The sequence below is a fragment of the Parasteatoda tepidariorum genome, chromosome 2 (assembly GCF_043381705.1).
Source record: "Parasteatoda tepidariorum isolate YZ-2023 chromosome 2, CAS_Ptep_4.0, whole genome shotgun sequence".
Classification (NCBI taxonomy): Eukaryota; Metazoa; Arthropoda; class Arachnida; order Araneae; family Theridiidae; genus Parasteatoda; species Parasteatoda tepidariorum.
Genome location: NC_092205.1, coordinates 56,957,920 through 56,975,980, shown reverse-complemented (window position 1 = coordinate 56,975,980; position 18,061 = coordinate 56,957,920). Strand labels below are relative to the sequence as shown.

Sequence of the window (18,061 nt, the reverse complement as noted above, 5' to 3'; positions counted from 1 at the left end):
TATTTTTAGCCTTAAAAACTACATTTTATAGCTTGTTTAGTTCAAAATTTCTTTTTTAAAAAATGGTTGGGGAATTGCGTTTTATATAGAACTTAAAGGAAATTGTTTAAACTGCACTAAATAAATTTTTATTGTTTTCTGCTTATCCTAATGCGCATTTTTTTAAACTCATGCAGCAAAAATAACAGCTACTTTTTCGATATATTTCTGACATTAAGTTATATTTACAATTCACCAATTTAGAGCCACGGGGTCTCAGGGGATAGAGCTCTCACTTGCCAATAAGAAGACCCGGGTTCGACTATTCGATACTGATTCCGCACTCAGCTCACACCAACCACAGTGCTGACGGAAAATATCCTTAATGGTTAAAATTTAAAAATCTTATGATTTGATATTTTTATTTTAAATGTATAATAAAATTCTACAAAAAAGCGGCAATAATCGATTGCAAAGAGCTCTACTAAAATCTTGGCTAGTCCAAAGAATAATATTTAACCAACCTGTTGATTCGTTTTTGCTTTAAATTGTCACTATTTCGACAGTAGCTATTAATTTTTTGATATTTTTAGGATTTCTGTAGTCGAACGTTGTCTTAGAAAGAAATCAAATTTAAAATGGTAGTTTTGATCTCAAATTAAAACTTAATTTATTTTTCTAAGCTTAATTATTTTTAATACAAATTATTTTAAACAATGCATGTTTTTTACATAAATATCCAAATTATTTATTGATTTACATTCGACAATTGAGTCGACAGAACCGTGGTGGCTCAGGTGATAGAGCATTCGCCTTCCCATGAGATGAGCCGGGTTCGAACCCCAGCAATGGCTGGTAGATACGAATTCCGAATCCCCCCACAGTGCTGACGTAAGCTTTCCTAAGTGGTAGACGTACCATAGGTTAGAGAGCCCTCGCCGTTAAGCTAACTGTGGGAGGTTTCGTGGTTTTTCTCTCTACGTAACGAAAATGTGAACTTCCATCAAGGAGTCCTCCATAAAAGCAAATTTCTTCTGATACTTGATCCAGGAGTTCCCTTGTCTTCTGGATTGGGTATAAAAATTACATGGCTATGGAGTTGGAGTTGAACATTGATAGTCGCAAACTTCAAATTGGGTCGGCCATTCAACGACGGTTATAAAATAAGAATTAAATTCATCACTATTATAGCAAAAGCATTTGCCAATTTCTGCTATACTTCTTTGATTCATTAGATTTATATAGCGTTCTTGTTTGTTTTTTTCCTTACTTAAATAATAATCTGCCACCCTTAATGTATGTATTTTTTTCTCAATTTTCATCATGGATTTTAAAAGTTTATACTAATGGCGGTGGCACCTTTCATTCAGATAATGAAATCACTTTTATTGTAAGCAAAAATATTCAAAAATACATAAAAATGCGGTTTATTTTAAAATAACTTCGAACTTTCTCATAACAGCTATTAATAAAATGACTTACACATTAAATTATGAGAAAAATCATTATTTTAAATAATATAAAGAAATTATTAATTGATGAGACAGCCAACAATTTAAAATGATTAATTCGGAGAGTCATCCTTCATGTCTATATATCGTGCAAGAGGACTTAAATATGTCATGCGAGGCTCCATGATTAGTAATCCTCCAGGTAGTTTTGAGGGATTATTTTTCTTTGAAATTAACCGTTTATGTGCTCACTAGATTATGAAAACCTGAGAGAAAGTACAACCCCTTTCCATTCATGATTGAAGTGGTGAGTAAAAATATAAAATAAAAAAACTAACAAAGATTTTGTGAAACTCGTGTGTAACCGAATGTGACACACAGAAAACGTTAGTGGCTTGGAAAGCTTCCAGCTCACGTATTATGTCGAGGAAAAATTATTTATAAAATGCTAGAATCTCACATTTTTTTTCTTTTAAAAAAAATATTCAAATAGAATAAAATATTGTGAGCAAATGGAAAGAAATACAAATATAAACATGCGTTTCGTTGCATCTATTTATAATATTTTTAGGCTGTTAAAATGCATGCGCCAAGCTCAACTTTTATGAAAAATATGATGTATAGAAATCTAAGACATATTTTAACAAAAATATTTAAAATTCCTTTTTTTTCTGTTTTATTATTCAGTAAGTAGACTGCAACTTCAAAGAGACGCTTAAATTAATTTTTAAAAAATATATATGTTTCTAATTTTTGATGCGACAGAAAATATTATACTTTTAACAATTTAATAATAAAAATTTTCAATTTATTTTTGAAAATTATTGTAGTTTCTGCTATTAGGATTTAATAAATTTTTTAAAGTAATTAACTTGGAATAGCACCTTTTTCGTCCTTTCTTCCATTTTTGGTAATATATATATATATATATATATATATAGTCTTCTTAATCCAAAAAAAAATATCACNTCTATATATATTAATTTTGCTAACCGCAGCTTTTTATAATATTACCTCTTAAATAGCACTCTTTATAATTCATTTGTAGAAAAAGAATTTGACAAATGTTAATTTTCTTCGAAGTTAAATCTAATAACAATAAATAATTTTATTTCACCGTTGCCATAGTGAACATTGTTTGTCGCTATGATAACATAACATCTTCGCAATTGAATTTTATTTCATTTTTAATCTTTCGTTTTTTTTACTTTTTTTAAACGTTTTTTTTTATCAACTCCCAAATTATCTTTGTCATTGATTTAGTTATTTACGTTATGCTTAAATGATTGCATTTGAGCTATCAATGACTGAAATATTTAATGAAGACCATTTCAAGCATAAAAAAACTACTGTAAATGAAGTTTAAATAAAGAATATGTTTAAAAATTAAGAGACACGTAGGTAAATAATTATAAATAATATTAAGTGAAAAAACTAATTAACATTTCTGTGATATTATGTGAAATCGATAGAACATTTAAAAAAATTTAAAGTAAGAAAATTTTTTGTTGCATTAATGTGGATTTGCTGGAAGAAGACAAAAGATACGTCAAAGCCTAACTCATAAGACAAAACCTAAGACAGAAATGAAGACAAATATAGCAGGGGGGGGGAAAGAGTGAAAGTCTTCAATTTAAAATAGTGGTCTTCAACTTTTTGTATCAGATAACTACATCAATAAAGGAAGGAAATCTCTTAAGCTACAAAAACAACAAAATTATAAAAAAATTTTAGAAAGAAATTTAACTGTTGCTAACAGACTTTTGTTTATAAATAAATTTATCATTTTGAAACAATACGCCACTTTGAATTCTTTGTTTTTAAGTATATGAAACTATAGTTTATAAATAAATTTATCATTTTGAAACAGTACACTACTTTGAATTCTTTGTTTTTAAGTATATGAAACTTTTGTTTATAAATAAATTTATCATTTTGAAACAATACACCACTTTGAACTCTTTGTTTTTAAGTATATGAAACTTTTGTTCATAAATAAATTTATTATTTTGAAGCAATGCAATACTTTGAATTCTTTGTTTTTAAGTATATGAAAACTAAAAATCCTAATCTCAAGCATAAATTTTTGGTTGATGAATTAAAATTAAAATATAAAGATCAAATATTAAAAATATAAAATACAAAATAAATGAGAAAAACTATCTTTATAACTTTTATAAAAATATATTTACTTATAAACAAATATATTTACTTGTTTACTTGGCAAGCAAATATAATTTTTTGAATAATTCTTTTGCCCAAAAAAAGTTTTGCATTTCCACATAATTATTATTTATAATATCTGAAGTGAAGCTAAAATTATCGTGCAATTATTAAATTACTAATTTACAATTAATAGGTAAGAATTTCAATGAGTAAATAAGAGTGGAACAAATTTTTTGTTGCATTTTTTCAAATATTAGTTCTTGCCTAGTTCAAATGTAGGGATTTTAAATTAGTTTTGCTTCTAAAGCTACATTTTTTAAATAACATTTTTAAGCTCTTTTTTGTCCAAATGTACAAGTTTAAAAATGTTATATATAACCAAAGAATAACATAAATCTTACGACAAGTTTCCAGGGAAGATAAGGCAAATCATCAGGATTAAAATTGCTAAGAAATCCATGCCCGAAAAGGCTGTCGAAAACTACTAGGAGTGCTTCCCTATCATGAATTGTCCAAATGCACACGAAGACACGGTTTATAAAAGGAAAGTGACCCTAGCCGCGAACAACAGCGTTTCCAGGCATGGGCTTCTATGCAATTACAATATCGATGATGTGTCCCAACTCCCCAAGAAGTTCGTTGCAACATTTACGTGGCTTCCTGTTATATGTTACATGATATATTTAAAACCTATGATATGTTTTTAAACATGTAAATTTTGACGGGGAAGGGGACTGCTGCTTGAAGAGAGAAATCGATTGCAAATTTGAAATCAGCAATACGAAAGTATCTAAAATATGTTAAAGAATTTCATGCAACAGAAAAAAATTGCTACCGAGTGAAATTAGAAGAAAAATTTAAAACCATTTGAACTTTTAATAAATGCTGTTTAACTTGATGCCTAATTATCAATGCGGCATCAATATCTTGCTTCAACATTTTTAAAAAGTCATTGTAGTGAATTAATTTCAGTGAATGAATTTATTTTTATCAAAAACCTTTATATATTTTTTGAAAATCTTTGATTTCAAGAGAGAAAAAAAGTTTATCAGAAAAAGACGTTCATAAAATCAGAAAAAAAACATAAATTGAAAAGCTCTTGATTTAGTTTATTTCGATGTTATAAATGAGCAATGCATTTAACATTCCCATTTTATTGCATACGTTAACTGAAATGATATCTTCAGAAATTTTATTTTAACTACATGTTATCATTTTAATCTATTGATAATAACACTTCTCCCTTCAAGGCACTGCAGCCTGTTACAGGCCAAGGCCGTCCTAAGAAGTATTTGCCATCTAGTCCTATCCGCAGCAAGGTTCTTCCAGTTTTCCTTATTTACTATAAGAAAGTTCTTCTCGCCGGAGTCCAGCCACCTTATTGGTGGTCTTCTTCGTTTTCTGTTTTGAATGGGATTATTAGAAGTGAGCTTTTTTATTTGGTTCGTATTAGATAATAAAACTATCAATTTTAATTTTAATAATATTTATCTTTTAGGAACTTGTTTGTTTTATTGCTTTCTTATCATAAAATCAAGCAATTCCTGAATAAAAGAACACTTATCAGCATTCAGATAATTGTTTTTATAAGCAAATCTAAACAACATCAATCTTAAATTAAAAAGTAAGGGCACAGTTCTGTTTTTAGAGAAGTAAAAATATTTTAGTAAAAGTAGTGTCATTCAGGGACGTTATCAACAATCTACTTAATTGTGAATAAAAAATCATGAGTTTAAATTTTGGATGCAATCCAAATCTTAGTTCTGAAAGCCTTTTTTTTTCATTTTTGCATGATTATGAAGATTCTAAGTTAACGACCACACTAGTTGCTAATAAAAATAAAAAAAGGCAAGCATTTTAAAACTCTGGTTACATTTTAAATTAATGTGCACATGCCTAATTAAAAGTTTTGCAATATATATTTATTTATTCAATACGAATGCCTTTTATAGTAAATGCATTTTTTATGAAAAAGGAAGAAAAAAATTACATGTTAGGGTATGAAATGCACTTTTTTTACATGGAAAAAAGGGAGATGGAAAAATCAAGAGGAAAAAATGAACTTACAAAATGGATGCATAGTTAAAATGTGCGTTCTGCATTGTGGAAATTAATTTTTCTACATCAGTTACTTGATGTCATCAAATGTTAAAATGCATTGTGCAAAAAAAAAAGGAAAACAATCTGAAAATTTAGTGAACAAATTCAGTTACAATGCGCTAACATCGATTTCTGAAATTCTAAATGTAGAGCTTTCATAACTTTCGAAGCTTAATTTACATATTTTGTTACGAATGCTATAGGCTAACTTAAGGAATCCGGCTCTTTACAAATGTCTCCGTCATTTAAGGCTAATTGAAAAAAAGTCTCGAGCATTTTCTATTCAACCTGAAACTTATAGGCTTATTAGAATCCACGTATATGATTTTAGCTAATTAGAAATGTGCGAAATTAATGAGAAATAAATGAGAAAAACTATCTAATAATAAATGAGACTGTGCTAATTAGAAATCTACATCAGTTTGAAATTCCTTAAAACTATTGTTAATAAGTTCTTAAAACTATCCCTAAAACTATTGTTCTCTAGAGTAGCTCTGTGTAGTGAAGTATTGTGAATAAACTCAATATTTATTATATATTATTCACTGAAAATAATAAAACTACAATATATTCATTGTTTTAAAAAGATGTTGCATTTTAAAAATGGTATTTTTGAAATTTCAATGATTTTGATTTGAGTTTTAAGTTGTAATATAAGAAATTAATATACAGTGTGCAAACAAAATACTGGAACACCCTTAATATTTTTTTGATCTAATGCCCGGATTTTCACGTTCTAAGACTCTATCTTAATGGCTCGAGAGTGTGAGCTCAAATATGCTAATTATTAAATACAGATAATATTTTAAGTAGTAAGTAAATAAGATGATATTGAATGTAGTTTTTAATGGCAAAGTACACAATTTGTGCCAAATCGGTCGAATACTTCCTGAGAATTCGAATTTTAGGTATCTGACTTTTTTGAAATTCAATTGCTACTAAAGCCAATTCGCTCAAATTTTGCCATTTAAAGTAACATTCTTTAAAAGATGCAAAAAAATGTATGCATTGCAATTTAAAATTTTTTTGACCACTGTTAAGTAAAATAAAAAATATTTACTTATAATAAATATTTTGCAGGAAATTATCTTTGGATAAACGAATTTTATAATTGTGAGCAAAAATTTTCGATTCGCTTAAAAGTTCTCGAGATATAGCGAAATTCGCAAAAAGTAAAACTAACATTAAGGGGTCCAAACTTTTGAGCACTCTCCTTACCATTTTTCCCAGATTGTGGCTATCCACTATAGTTAAAGGGTCAGAAATCCGAATCCATTGGAAAAAAATATGTTTATTTAGAGAATGTACGTTTTTGTGTCTGATTTCCTTACTTAAAATATCATCTGTACTTATTAATTAGCATATTTAAGGTCACCCCCTCGAGCTATTAATAGTGAGTCCTAGAACGTGAAAATCCGATCATTAAATCGAAAGTTATTCAGGGCTGTCATTTTTTTGCTCCCTGTACGTTAGTCATTAAAAAATTCGATAACATGCAGGCAGCAATTATACATAACATCAGCTTTATTAAAACTTTTAACAGATTTCAAATTAAATCATAAAAAAATAATTATTATTTTTTTAATCGAAATTTTTTTCTCAATAAATTAGTTTTTTAACATTGTTGGATAGTTTCAGATGGGTCAAACTAGTTCCATGTATATATCTGAAATTATGCAAATTAAAAAGAAATGTTACGAATATCGAGATTTCTACTTTCTTCTGATAGGTTTTGATGACTAGAACCTAAGAATTTTCTAAATATTTCTCACCAAACTCGTTTAAAATTCCTGCAAGCGCTGATTTAACTGTTACTTAAAAGTTATTTATCAAGTTAATGATAGAAAATCTTAAGCATAAAGATTCTAACGGAAAAACATAAAGCAGAAGATGTTAGAGATACTGTTCTTTGATAAATGTTCTGTTCCTTGATAAATTTAATATTTGTTTCTTCCTTATGTTCTTTGATAAATGTAATATTTATTAATATAAAAATTTAACTTTTATTAGATAATGGAAGTATTTCAAATGCTCGTTATTGTTGAAACATTTTGTACCTTTTTTATTCACACTATCATTTTCTGCACTTATAATTTCTGGGCACAATCGTTGTTTAATATTTATTTCGTAGGCAAAAATAATTCAAGAGCCCATTTCACTGAAGCTAGCCTTAGCTCTAACTTATTGGCTTTTATTTGAACGCTTTTTATTAAGTCACTAATTCACCCATTTTATTACAAATGGCTGGAAATAATCAGACAAATTGAGCAGTGGATGATGTGTTCTCTAATTGGCCTAAGGATAAGTAGATTCATTGACATAATCCTAAAACCTTTCAGATGGACTAGAAGGCATTGCAGACGATACCAATTAGCTCGTTGCATTGTAAAATGACAATGGCGGCTTGCGATTAGTCGGATTTCCCATTTAGCTTGATAAATCAATTAAATGCACAGCATATTATTTTAAAGTTCAAGGAATTAAAAATTCAAAAATCTAATTATAGTTGATGAAACTGTGTCCATCATTAGACATGTTTTATATTTCACAAGCTTATTTTTAAATTAACTTTTATGATTAAATGTATTGAACTGAATAAGCGTGAATAATATTTTCCTTGCATGTAATATGAATTTTGTAAATTTACAGCTCCCTTACTGAAACTAATTAAATAAATTATTAATTTATTATCTAAACTATGACATAAATGTACTTTTTAATAAACACGCTCTTGAGTTACATAAATTTACAGTAAATTCAGATATCAATAGTAACGTTAATTTCAGGGATAAAATTTCGAAAATCTAAGTTCGTAAAATATGTTCGTAAAAGTGGGCCGGAAAACAAAGCGTAATTAAATAAAATTAACTGTAACAAATATAAAAAATACTGTATTTGACAAACAAAAAAAAACTGTATTAAATAAGAAGTCACTTATGAGTGCACACCAGTTTGAAAATGCTCTAAATTATTTTTCCTGTTTAAATAATTTTCTCTAAAGATGACAAAAATCTTTTTTCATAACATCAATAAAAGTTTGCACACATAAATAAAATATTTCAGGCCAACCACGGATTAACACAAATGCACTTTTTTTGCTTCTTACTTTTTTCTCTTTGAAAATAAAGGTAAAAAGTATTGCATCAGATTCATCAGAATTTTTTATGTTTCTTTCACTATTTTTTTTAAAAACAAATGCTTATTTTTTAATGAAAAATTTTGTGAAATCGCAGATCATATCTAAACTGTCAAAAACTTAAATAATATAAATGTTTTCTAATGTGCCACCGATTTACTTATTTTCTGCCTTCTTTTATCTATTTTCCTATCATGAATTATTCACAGTAGCGATTGCAAAAGCAATGTGCTATTGATAGAAATGTAAAATAAGTACAAATATTCCATAATGTAAACATGTTTCATGCTGTAATGTAAACATGTTTCTATAGTGCACCAAAAAATAGCGGACCACCCTGAATAACTTTTGATCTAATGATTGTATATCCAGGTCCTAAGACTCAATCTTAGTGCCGGGCTTACCTCAAATATGTAAATTAATAAGTGCAGACACAAAAATAATCAGACAAAAAAACGCATTTTCGCTGAATAAATATACCTTTTTTCGACGTGTTACGATTTCTGACTTCCGAAATGTAGGAGGAAGCCCCAATCTAGGAAATATCGTCCCTATAACTTAGTCAGGAGTGCGGTCCAAAGTCTGGGTCTCTTATTGCTTATCTTATTTTTTTCGTATTTTGTCATATCTTTAAAACTTTTTAAGTGGATTAAAAAAATTTTGAACACAATTTTAAAATTCGTTTTACTAAAGATAATTTTATGCGAAATATAACTTTTAATAAATATTTATTATTTTATTTAACAATCATAGAAAAAATTTTATTACATTGCGCACTTTACATATCTACTCACCTGAATTGGTTATCTATGCAAATTAAGTACCGTATTCCGTGAATTAAGCTGAATTGAATAAAAGCAAACACGTACTAATAGTTTAGTAGTTGCAAAAGTTTCTATATAAAAAAAAATAATCATTTTGGACTTAAATTTATTTTCCCTTTTGATATTGCTATCTCGAAGCTGCTTAGACAACTGAGATAATATTTGAGTATTCTTATAAGCAAAATCGAAAGATATCAAAGTACAAAATTCAAAATTTAAAAAAAATCCTTGCAACTTCTGAGCTGTCAGTTTCATCGACTCGTTTGCTTTCGTTGTATTCAGCGCATAAAAATACATACGAAACAATATTTTATTTGTCTAGATAGCAATGTTAAATGCGTGAATAAGTACAAGTCAAACAATGTACTTTTTAAATTAAAGCATTATAACTAAGCTATTAGTCTTATCGTCTCAGATTTGGTCTTATTTGATATATTATAAACCATTTCAAGTTTAAGTTCAAAGTTTAAAAAGTTCTAAGATCACTAGAAACTTAAATAAAAGAGATATTTTTTACTATTTTCACTCAAATTGAAAAAAAAAAAACTTTCTCTGCTTCAGAAGTACTTAGCAAGACAAAACAACTTTTTTAATGATAATTTAATGATTACAATAAAAGGCTAAATTTCTAAAATTATTTATCTTTTGAGTGAAAGGAAAGTTTGAGATAATGAAAAGGAAAATATCATGACTATTAAAATCGTTATCGTAATCGTTAAAGTTTAATTTATGTATGTTGATTCAAAAATATAGGCATACCCTTTTTCTGATTAAAACTTGCTGATGAAGAGAAACCATAATTTGATGTTCTTTAAATTTATTGTCACGCAGAAACGCAAAACTGGCATGATAATTTGATCCTAATAGCTTAGTCGTGTAGCAGAATATTTAGATATTGTGTTAGTTATATAAACTAAGATGTTAAACCATTGTTCAGTTTTCTTAACCCTTTGACGCAGCATTTCTACTAAACATATTTTTCATACTTTTTTCATTATTTTCTATAAATTTGGGTCAAATATGGAAAAATATTGTATTGAGCATTTTAATAATTTATTGCTGGGAGATACAGCATGAGTGTCCTTTTCTGTGTTAATGGTAAAATCTTCCAAACACCGTTTACTTCCAAAGAATAATTTTTCAAATTTGCACATATTCGAAGTTATTTATATCTAACAGAATCATTTATTCATCAATAAAATTTCTTCCTTTTGCAAAATCAGTAACTAATTAATTTTTAAATTTGAAAAAAATAATTGCATCTAATTTTTTTGGATTTTAAATGTTAGTACAAATATAATTTCCATATTCTAACACAGCTTTTCCCATTTTTTTTTTTTTTTTTTGGCTATGGTACCCTGAATAATCAGCCTTCTTTTTGGCGGAATCCCCACTTCAAAAATAAAGTTTAAGATAACTGTGAAACGTTATGACCTATAAAAGATTATATATTTTAAATATTTTGTTAGAAGAATGAAGATTTTTCATAGCTTTATCATTAATTATCTTAAATTAGGTTTTATGTCTGTCAGTTGAATTTGTTGTCCTTCCTTATGCTATATCTAGTCTAGTAATGAATTTGTTTCCGGTGTATATGCATAAGCTAAAAATGATTAAAACAAGCAGAATTTTGGTTTACTCTGAAATGAAAACTTAAAGGAACTGCTATAAACGCTGAAAAGGGTTATTATGAAAATATATTTTTATATAAAAGAATTGAGGTATTCTGCCTTGAAAAACGCAATAGATAATACTAATGGTATAGTTTACAAGTGCTTGTTTTCTTCATAATTTTTTCAATATCTTGTTAATAGAAATATTAATTTTCCTTTAAAAAATTCCCTTTCTATTTCATTGGCATTTTACTTGGAATAATTTCATAAAGGCAACTGTAATATAAAATAAATTATGAGTTATATGTCGGATCTAACTATAATCAAATGCTTCAAAACTCATCACTCTTTATAATAAGTACTAACAAGTGAAACACCATTTGTGAACCTCTGATCTAACAGATTTTTTAGTAACTAAAAGACTTAAAGGCTTGTTTTGATAATTAAATGATTCCGAAATATATTTTTGCTTGTAATTAGATAGTCAGAAAAAAAAACATACAACATGGACACTGGTGTCCAGAGTGCGTCAAAGGGTTAAACAATGTCAGTGTGGAAAATAGTTACAGAATAAGCATATATAAAATAATATTTGACTTACCAAAATCCTTCCTGTAGTCGACTGCCCAGAGATGAGCTCTCCGGCCCAGTCCTTCGCTTCGGTCATAAATCCTATTTCGTTTCCACCGGCCACCGCCCCTCCTTTCGGGTCCGCGGCCGTCACCTTCGCGACTTTCGCCGCCCCAGCGCCGCTCTTTTCCTTGTTCCGGCAGCAGAGGAAAGCAAATGCGCGCCAAATCAGGATGATGAAGAGTCCCGCCATGAATGTGAACACGCTCGACAGAAGGAAACACCACCATTTGCGCTCTTTCATACACTCGTCATGGGGGCTGAGGGTCGCGTTCACCACCGCCTCCTCGCCGCCGTCACCCCCACCGCCCACTGTCACCATGGTCGTTCCCTCCATGGTCACCTGCGCAACTATCTCCTAATCGTCAGAGCGTCGTTTGTTGTCGTCTCGAGTGATTTGTTTGGCAATAGTTCTTGACATCGGGCTGTTCTGTAAGACGTGTTCTTCGATTCGTCTTTCCTCTTCGCCCTTTTAGGCTGCAACATTCGTCCCTTATTTGCCGGATGCCGCCGAAATTAATATTTGTGACCTTTGCACAGATGAACAAATAAACTTTTCCGCTATTAAGCAAAATGGAGTCAAAGAAAGGCTTAAGCAGGCAAAAGATTGCAAAAGTATGCTAGAAAACACCAATTCTTTGCGAATAACATAAGTAATGCGATGCTCATTATGCTTCTGATCAACAAAAAAAATCTTCAAATATATATATTTTACAGTTACTTAACTTCCTTTGCAGATTTTAAATCATAATTTGTTTGCTGCAGTGACACTGTTTTGTTTGGTTCTAATTTATACAAGGTTTAACATAACGTCTAGAGAAACTTCAAATAAAGTCATAGCTTCTTTTGAAGTAATAAATACACCTGAGTTCAACGGACAGTAGAAACAAAATCACGTAGAAAGCCGTTCACTGGATATATGGACAACAAATTGAGTCTTCGAATTTTTTTTTTTGAATAAGAAGGATTACGAAGGCTTTTAAAAGTTCTTATAAGGTTATTTCATATCTTTTTAAACAAGTTCTTGTATGAAGAATATGATTATAGAAAAAGAACATGTACTTAACAGTTCAGTGTTTAATATAATTCTTCAACAAAAAAAAGTTCAAGTACAATTAATCGCAAATTATGTCCTTTTTCTAGACATGTTTTCGATACATTTATTACCTAATTTAAAATACTCGTAATTGCAAAACACACATAGTTCCCTAATAACATTAAAACTCTAGAAACGGTCCCATGGATGAGAAACAACACCAAAAGTACACATATAGCTTAAAAAATATTAAAAAAATATTCGCATCACTTTTTTTACCTAGGAATTCTAAACAGTTACAACACGAATACACCAATAGTATTTTTTTATTTGTAAAGTGAAAAAAAAGTCAATCTTTGTTTTAAAACAGCGAAGAAAAAATCGCTATTTAGTTTTTTAAGAGAAAGATTGGAAACATGAATTCAAATAATTTTTTTTAAGTACTTTGATTTAATTAAATTTAAGGATACATTTTTTTAAAACTTTGTTCAGGCAGGATAATCCTAATCTAATAAGCGATGACAAGTTTGTAATAAAAATTTAACATAATTATTTTTTTCTATTTCAGTCAAGTATTAAGTTTTCCTAATGTCATTTTCTTTTGAATATTAATTCAAATTGTTTTTAAAAAAGTGCTAAAATACCTTTAAGGGGGTTTTTGTGCCGTGTTACAATAAATACTTTTCAATCTCTGATGCTTTTTCGATTTCCTTATAAGATTCATTAGTAGAACGCTTTATATGGAATAAATTCAAACAAGAACGAAATTTATTGTGAAATAAATATCTCTGTAAAAATGATATTTTATTTTCAACACATGCAGCAGCATAAAATACTCCGGTTATCATAGAGAGTAAGTTTCAAAAACACATTAAAATATTAAATAAATTTAAATATTTTTAATTAAAAATCTTTCATTTTTGAAATTTATTATTTAAATAGTTTTAAAACAAATCAAATGTGATATTGTATAACAAAGCTTAACCAATAAACATATATTCATACAGTTTTATATTAAAATAATTTTTTTTTATATAAAATAACTTTAATTACGCTATTTGGAGTATATGTGTTTCAGAGTCAATATCATGTATAATCCGGTTTATTTTAAATGCAAAATTTTTTTTTACCGTCAGAATGTTTCGAAATTAAATCAGTTATTGAACAAAGAAAGCAGACTTACCACTCAATTTTACTTGTAATCAATAGTTTTTTTTTTCTCATTAAAAATTTCCAACCTTTCGAAAGAAATTAAATAGTGCTGGGTGAAATTAGGTAATGAAAAATATCGAAAACATGCCTAGGTCGAGTTTTTTAATCACCTATTGCGGATAAAATGATGGAAATTTTCACATCAGAGAGAAAAATCGAAGAAGATGGAGAAAAATTCGAACTCAAAACTTAAACACTCTTGGGGTTCTTTGTAAGGCTACATAACGACTTATGGCATCATCCTGCGACAACGGTAAATGCGCATGCGCAAATGCACGTCCCAACAAGGTGACGATTTTCAAGATTTCTCTTCACTTCTCTTCTCGTTTAAATATCTTCGATATCTATTCTCTTTTTTTATAGTTTGCTTACTATTCTTCCATTTCTTAATGAGCACCAAATGGTAGTGTTTCCTATCCGATCGATCCGGTCACTTGTAGGTCTTGAGATGGACTTCCTCCTTCGATATCAAAACGATGAGTCCGGTTGTTGTTGACCTGATAGCAGGGGTGCAGATCTGTACCAGTTCCTTTTGGATGAGAAGGAGCTTCAAGAGGAGAAGCTCTCGTTACGCGGAACCCAGCAACGGCGAAGGGTTACTAGAGGGATTAAATTCGTCGCCAAATGAAAACTCTCCTTTGATGAAATCAGGAAAAACAGATTTTCAGGGACTAATTTCTAGAAAAAATATATTTTGACAATTTTTTATTTGTATAATTTTAAATTAATATTTCCAGCAAAAATTGCAAGATATTTTTCTATACCTTAATTAACGCAAAAAATTATTTTAATCATAGAAATAAAACGTAAAGTCTTCTTATTGAAAGGTAATCTCTTTGCTCTAAATGAGTGTAACGTGCACAGAAAAAAACAATTCTAGTGAAATTACAGTAGTGCATAAAAGTGACAATTTTAGTAAGAAAAAAAACATAATTTTGGTTTATAAAATTAGAATATTCGATATTTAAGCCATTCATTTGTTAATTTTTCCTTTCATCGGCTAAGGGCATACCAGAAATTCTGGTTTTCAAATTTATAGTTCTTATTAGCACACTTTTAGGAAAAAATACAAAACTGAAAAGTAAATTTAACCGTATAAATGGTTTTTATGCCATGCTCAAAGGTCCATTTTACCAAATTTTATCGCATATTATAAAACCATATTTTATAGTTAATTTTACCAAAATTATTAACAAAGGGAGTACGGAGTTTACCATTATCGAGTTTTTGGTGTTCCCACGGTGTCAAAAGCCCGGCAAATTTTCCCATATTCTGGTAGTTTTGGTAATTCTTTATTTCGCAGTGTGCCATACAATCTGTAAGTAAAGTTATTTAAATTAAAATATTTTTTAAGTAAATTCACGAATAGTATATTTATACATTTTTCATAGGTGCGGATAAATTTAATTCCTTTTTCTGCAAATGAGAAATGTCAAATTAATTGTTTAGAAGAAGCAGAAATAGAAACTTTATTAAAGGAAGATTCTTATCAAGTAGGATAATATTTGGTCATTGAATTTAAAATGCTACTTGCAACCATAATTATTCATATTCGGGAAATAAAATCAATTCTCATGAATCTATTTCCACTTTTGCTTATTTATTTTGATCTTTTTTCTATTCATCTTTTTCCTAAAATATCTGAAATAGGAAAGAAATTTCTTCATAAATTATGTTTAAACGTAAAGCACTGTCACAACAGCAAATTAATGTATTCAAAATTCGCAAAATACAGTCACAAATTAGCAACATCAAAAATTTGCCTATTTATATCTTCAAAAATTCGTAATTTTACTTCTCAGACACTCTGGCATACATCTGGCATCTGAAGCTGTGTTATGCTTACAATTTCATAAAATGTGCGTTGCTTCGATCAGAAAATATATGAATAAATGTTATTTCAGTTTTTTAACTAATGACTGAAACTTGTTTTAATGAAAATACTTTTTTATTTACTTATTTACTTGAAAAAGGAAGAAACGTTATTAATGATCTAAAAAATACTACACAATGATGCTTGTATATTTCAAAATTAACTTTAATTTTATACGAAAACTTATTAGGTTTTGAAAACTTTTTTTTAGATAATATACTTTATTTACGAATTCTAATACTATTCGAATACATTCTTAATAATAAAGTACAAAAATCTAATTCTATACTTTATTAAGAATACCAAGACTTCCCCGCTGTCAGTTTTTTTTGCAACAAAAAAGAAAAATTTATTATTAAGAAATAAATTACATCATTTTCCGGGATTTGTTTTTGAACTTTATTATAAATACAGATTTCCTTTTAAATACTATTTAAGTAACAAAAAAGAAATTAAAATAAGGGTTTTAAGTATCAATATACTTTGTTTACAATTATTATAAAGCAGCTTCATGTATGAAATATAACACAACATTCTAATTTTAGTAATAAATGGCATAAAATTTTAATCATCGGGGTTTAATAAATATACATATGAATATACTAAGAGGGATGTTAAGATAATATTATTTTTTAGATTATCAAGATAAAATACCATTAATTTATTATTTTCTTATTTCCTGTTATATAAATTATTCTGCAAAGCAATTCATTTATATATTTTTATGATAAACAACTATTATCTGGAGATGTATTGTCAGAACCTTTGAAAATTAATTAAGGTTTCATTTATTAATCTACCGTGAGTAAGGTTTTATTTATTAATTTATCATGATTAAAATTTTATTTATTAATTTTCAGCATATTGGTTTTAAAGTTATAAATAGGATAAATTATCCATTTAACTTGCTCGATGTATTCATATTAAAATTGATTGCTGTAGTAAAGGAGAACAGGACCTCAAAAGAAAGCTTGTTGAAAATTTTGTAAATTTATAAACTCTGCTGAGCTATAAATCTAGTGAATTATAATTCATTACACCATCCACTGTTGTAGAATACCCGATTTCTAAAGGGGAAGATTTGAGCTTTTTTTTGTTGCTCCACTAAAGCATATTACGGATAGGAAGAACTTTTTACCCTGTTATATGATGCATGATTTTTTTTTCCATGACGATTAAATTTTACAAACATTTCACACGTGTGCCTGGTATATACATTTGCCCAAATGTTTTCAATTTTATGTGAATCCTATGTTTTCTAAGAATTTGTGTCAAAGATTTAATAAAAACAGACTCAGAAATAGCTGTTTATGTTTCGGCGAATGAATTGAGAGTTAAATTAGTTGCCAAATCATTAAATCGCTGTTTGATATCAAAATTTTACGTTAAACTTGGTGGAATTTCCTTATAAGACATAAGTTTCGTTTCGCTCTGACAAAGTGAAACTATACAGAAATAATAAGCAATATAGTGAAACTCATAAAAGTGAAACCACAAGAGTCAAGTACGTTTAAAGCATGCCAATTAAGCATTTGAAAACATCAATCAAAACTCTCTTCTCTCTATTATAACAGAAAGATATTTTAGATTAACTAAAATACTTAACACTTATTTAACTGTTATCAACAAAGGAGCATAATTTTAAATAAACTGTATCAGAAAATATAATAAACAGATTACAATTATCTATCACCATTATCTATCACATACACTTGAAGTTTTAAAATTACAAGATAAGTATTAAAATGAATGATACTTTCTGAAAATCTAGTAAATTTATCACAAATTTTTAGAGTTTGAAATAAAAATCTTTTTTTTCCTGTAAAAATTGCTTTTCATTCTTGTATTTTTACTTATGTGTGAATAAGAAAAATTATAATTTTGAAAAACAGAATTATCTAATAAATGACTTAAATTCTGCAAATTTTTGTGTTTAATAACAAAATTCCCCTCAATTGAAAAAAATTCTTAAATAATTTTTCCATACAAATGGGATTTTTGCAAAAATTATTTCCTCGAAGTGCTTCAAATGACAATTAAA

At 28.2% G+C, this 18,061-nt stretch overlaps 1 protein-coding gene across 8 annotated transcripts in view; it reads right to left on the bottom strand.

Annotated features, from left to right (window-relative positions):
* LOC107441522 (calcium-activated potassium channel slowpoke) overlaps positions 1-13,680 on the bottom strand; it is a 104,455-nt gene extending 90,775 nt beyond the window's left edge. For 7 of the 8 annotated variants that reach the window (XM_016054814.3, XM_071177617.1, XM_071177621.1 and 4 more), the window contains exon 1: positions 11,871-13,501. In XM_016054814.3, the coding sequence (XP_015910300.1) occupies positions 11,871-12,236 (366 nt within the window). In that variant the 5' untranslated portion in view covers positions 12,237-13,501. Of the gene's footprint in view, positions 1-11,870 lie in introns of all 8 variants that reach the window. The other variant, XM_071177616.1, reaches the window with a different exon arrangement.
* Positions 13,681-18,061: the final 4,381 nt, after the last annotated feature.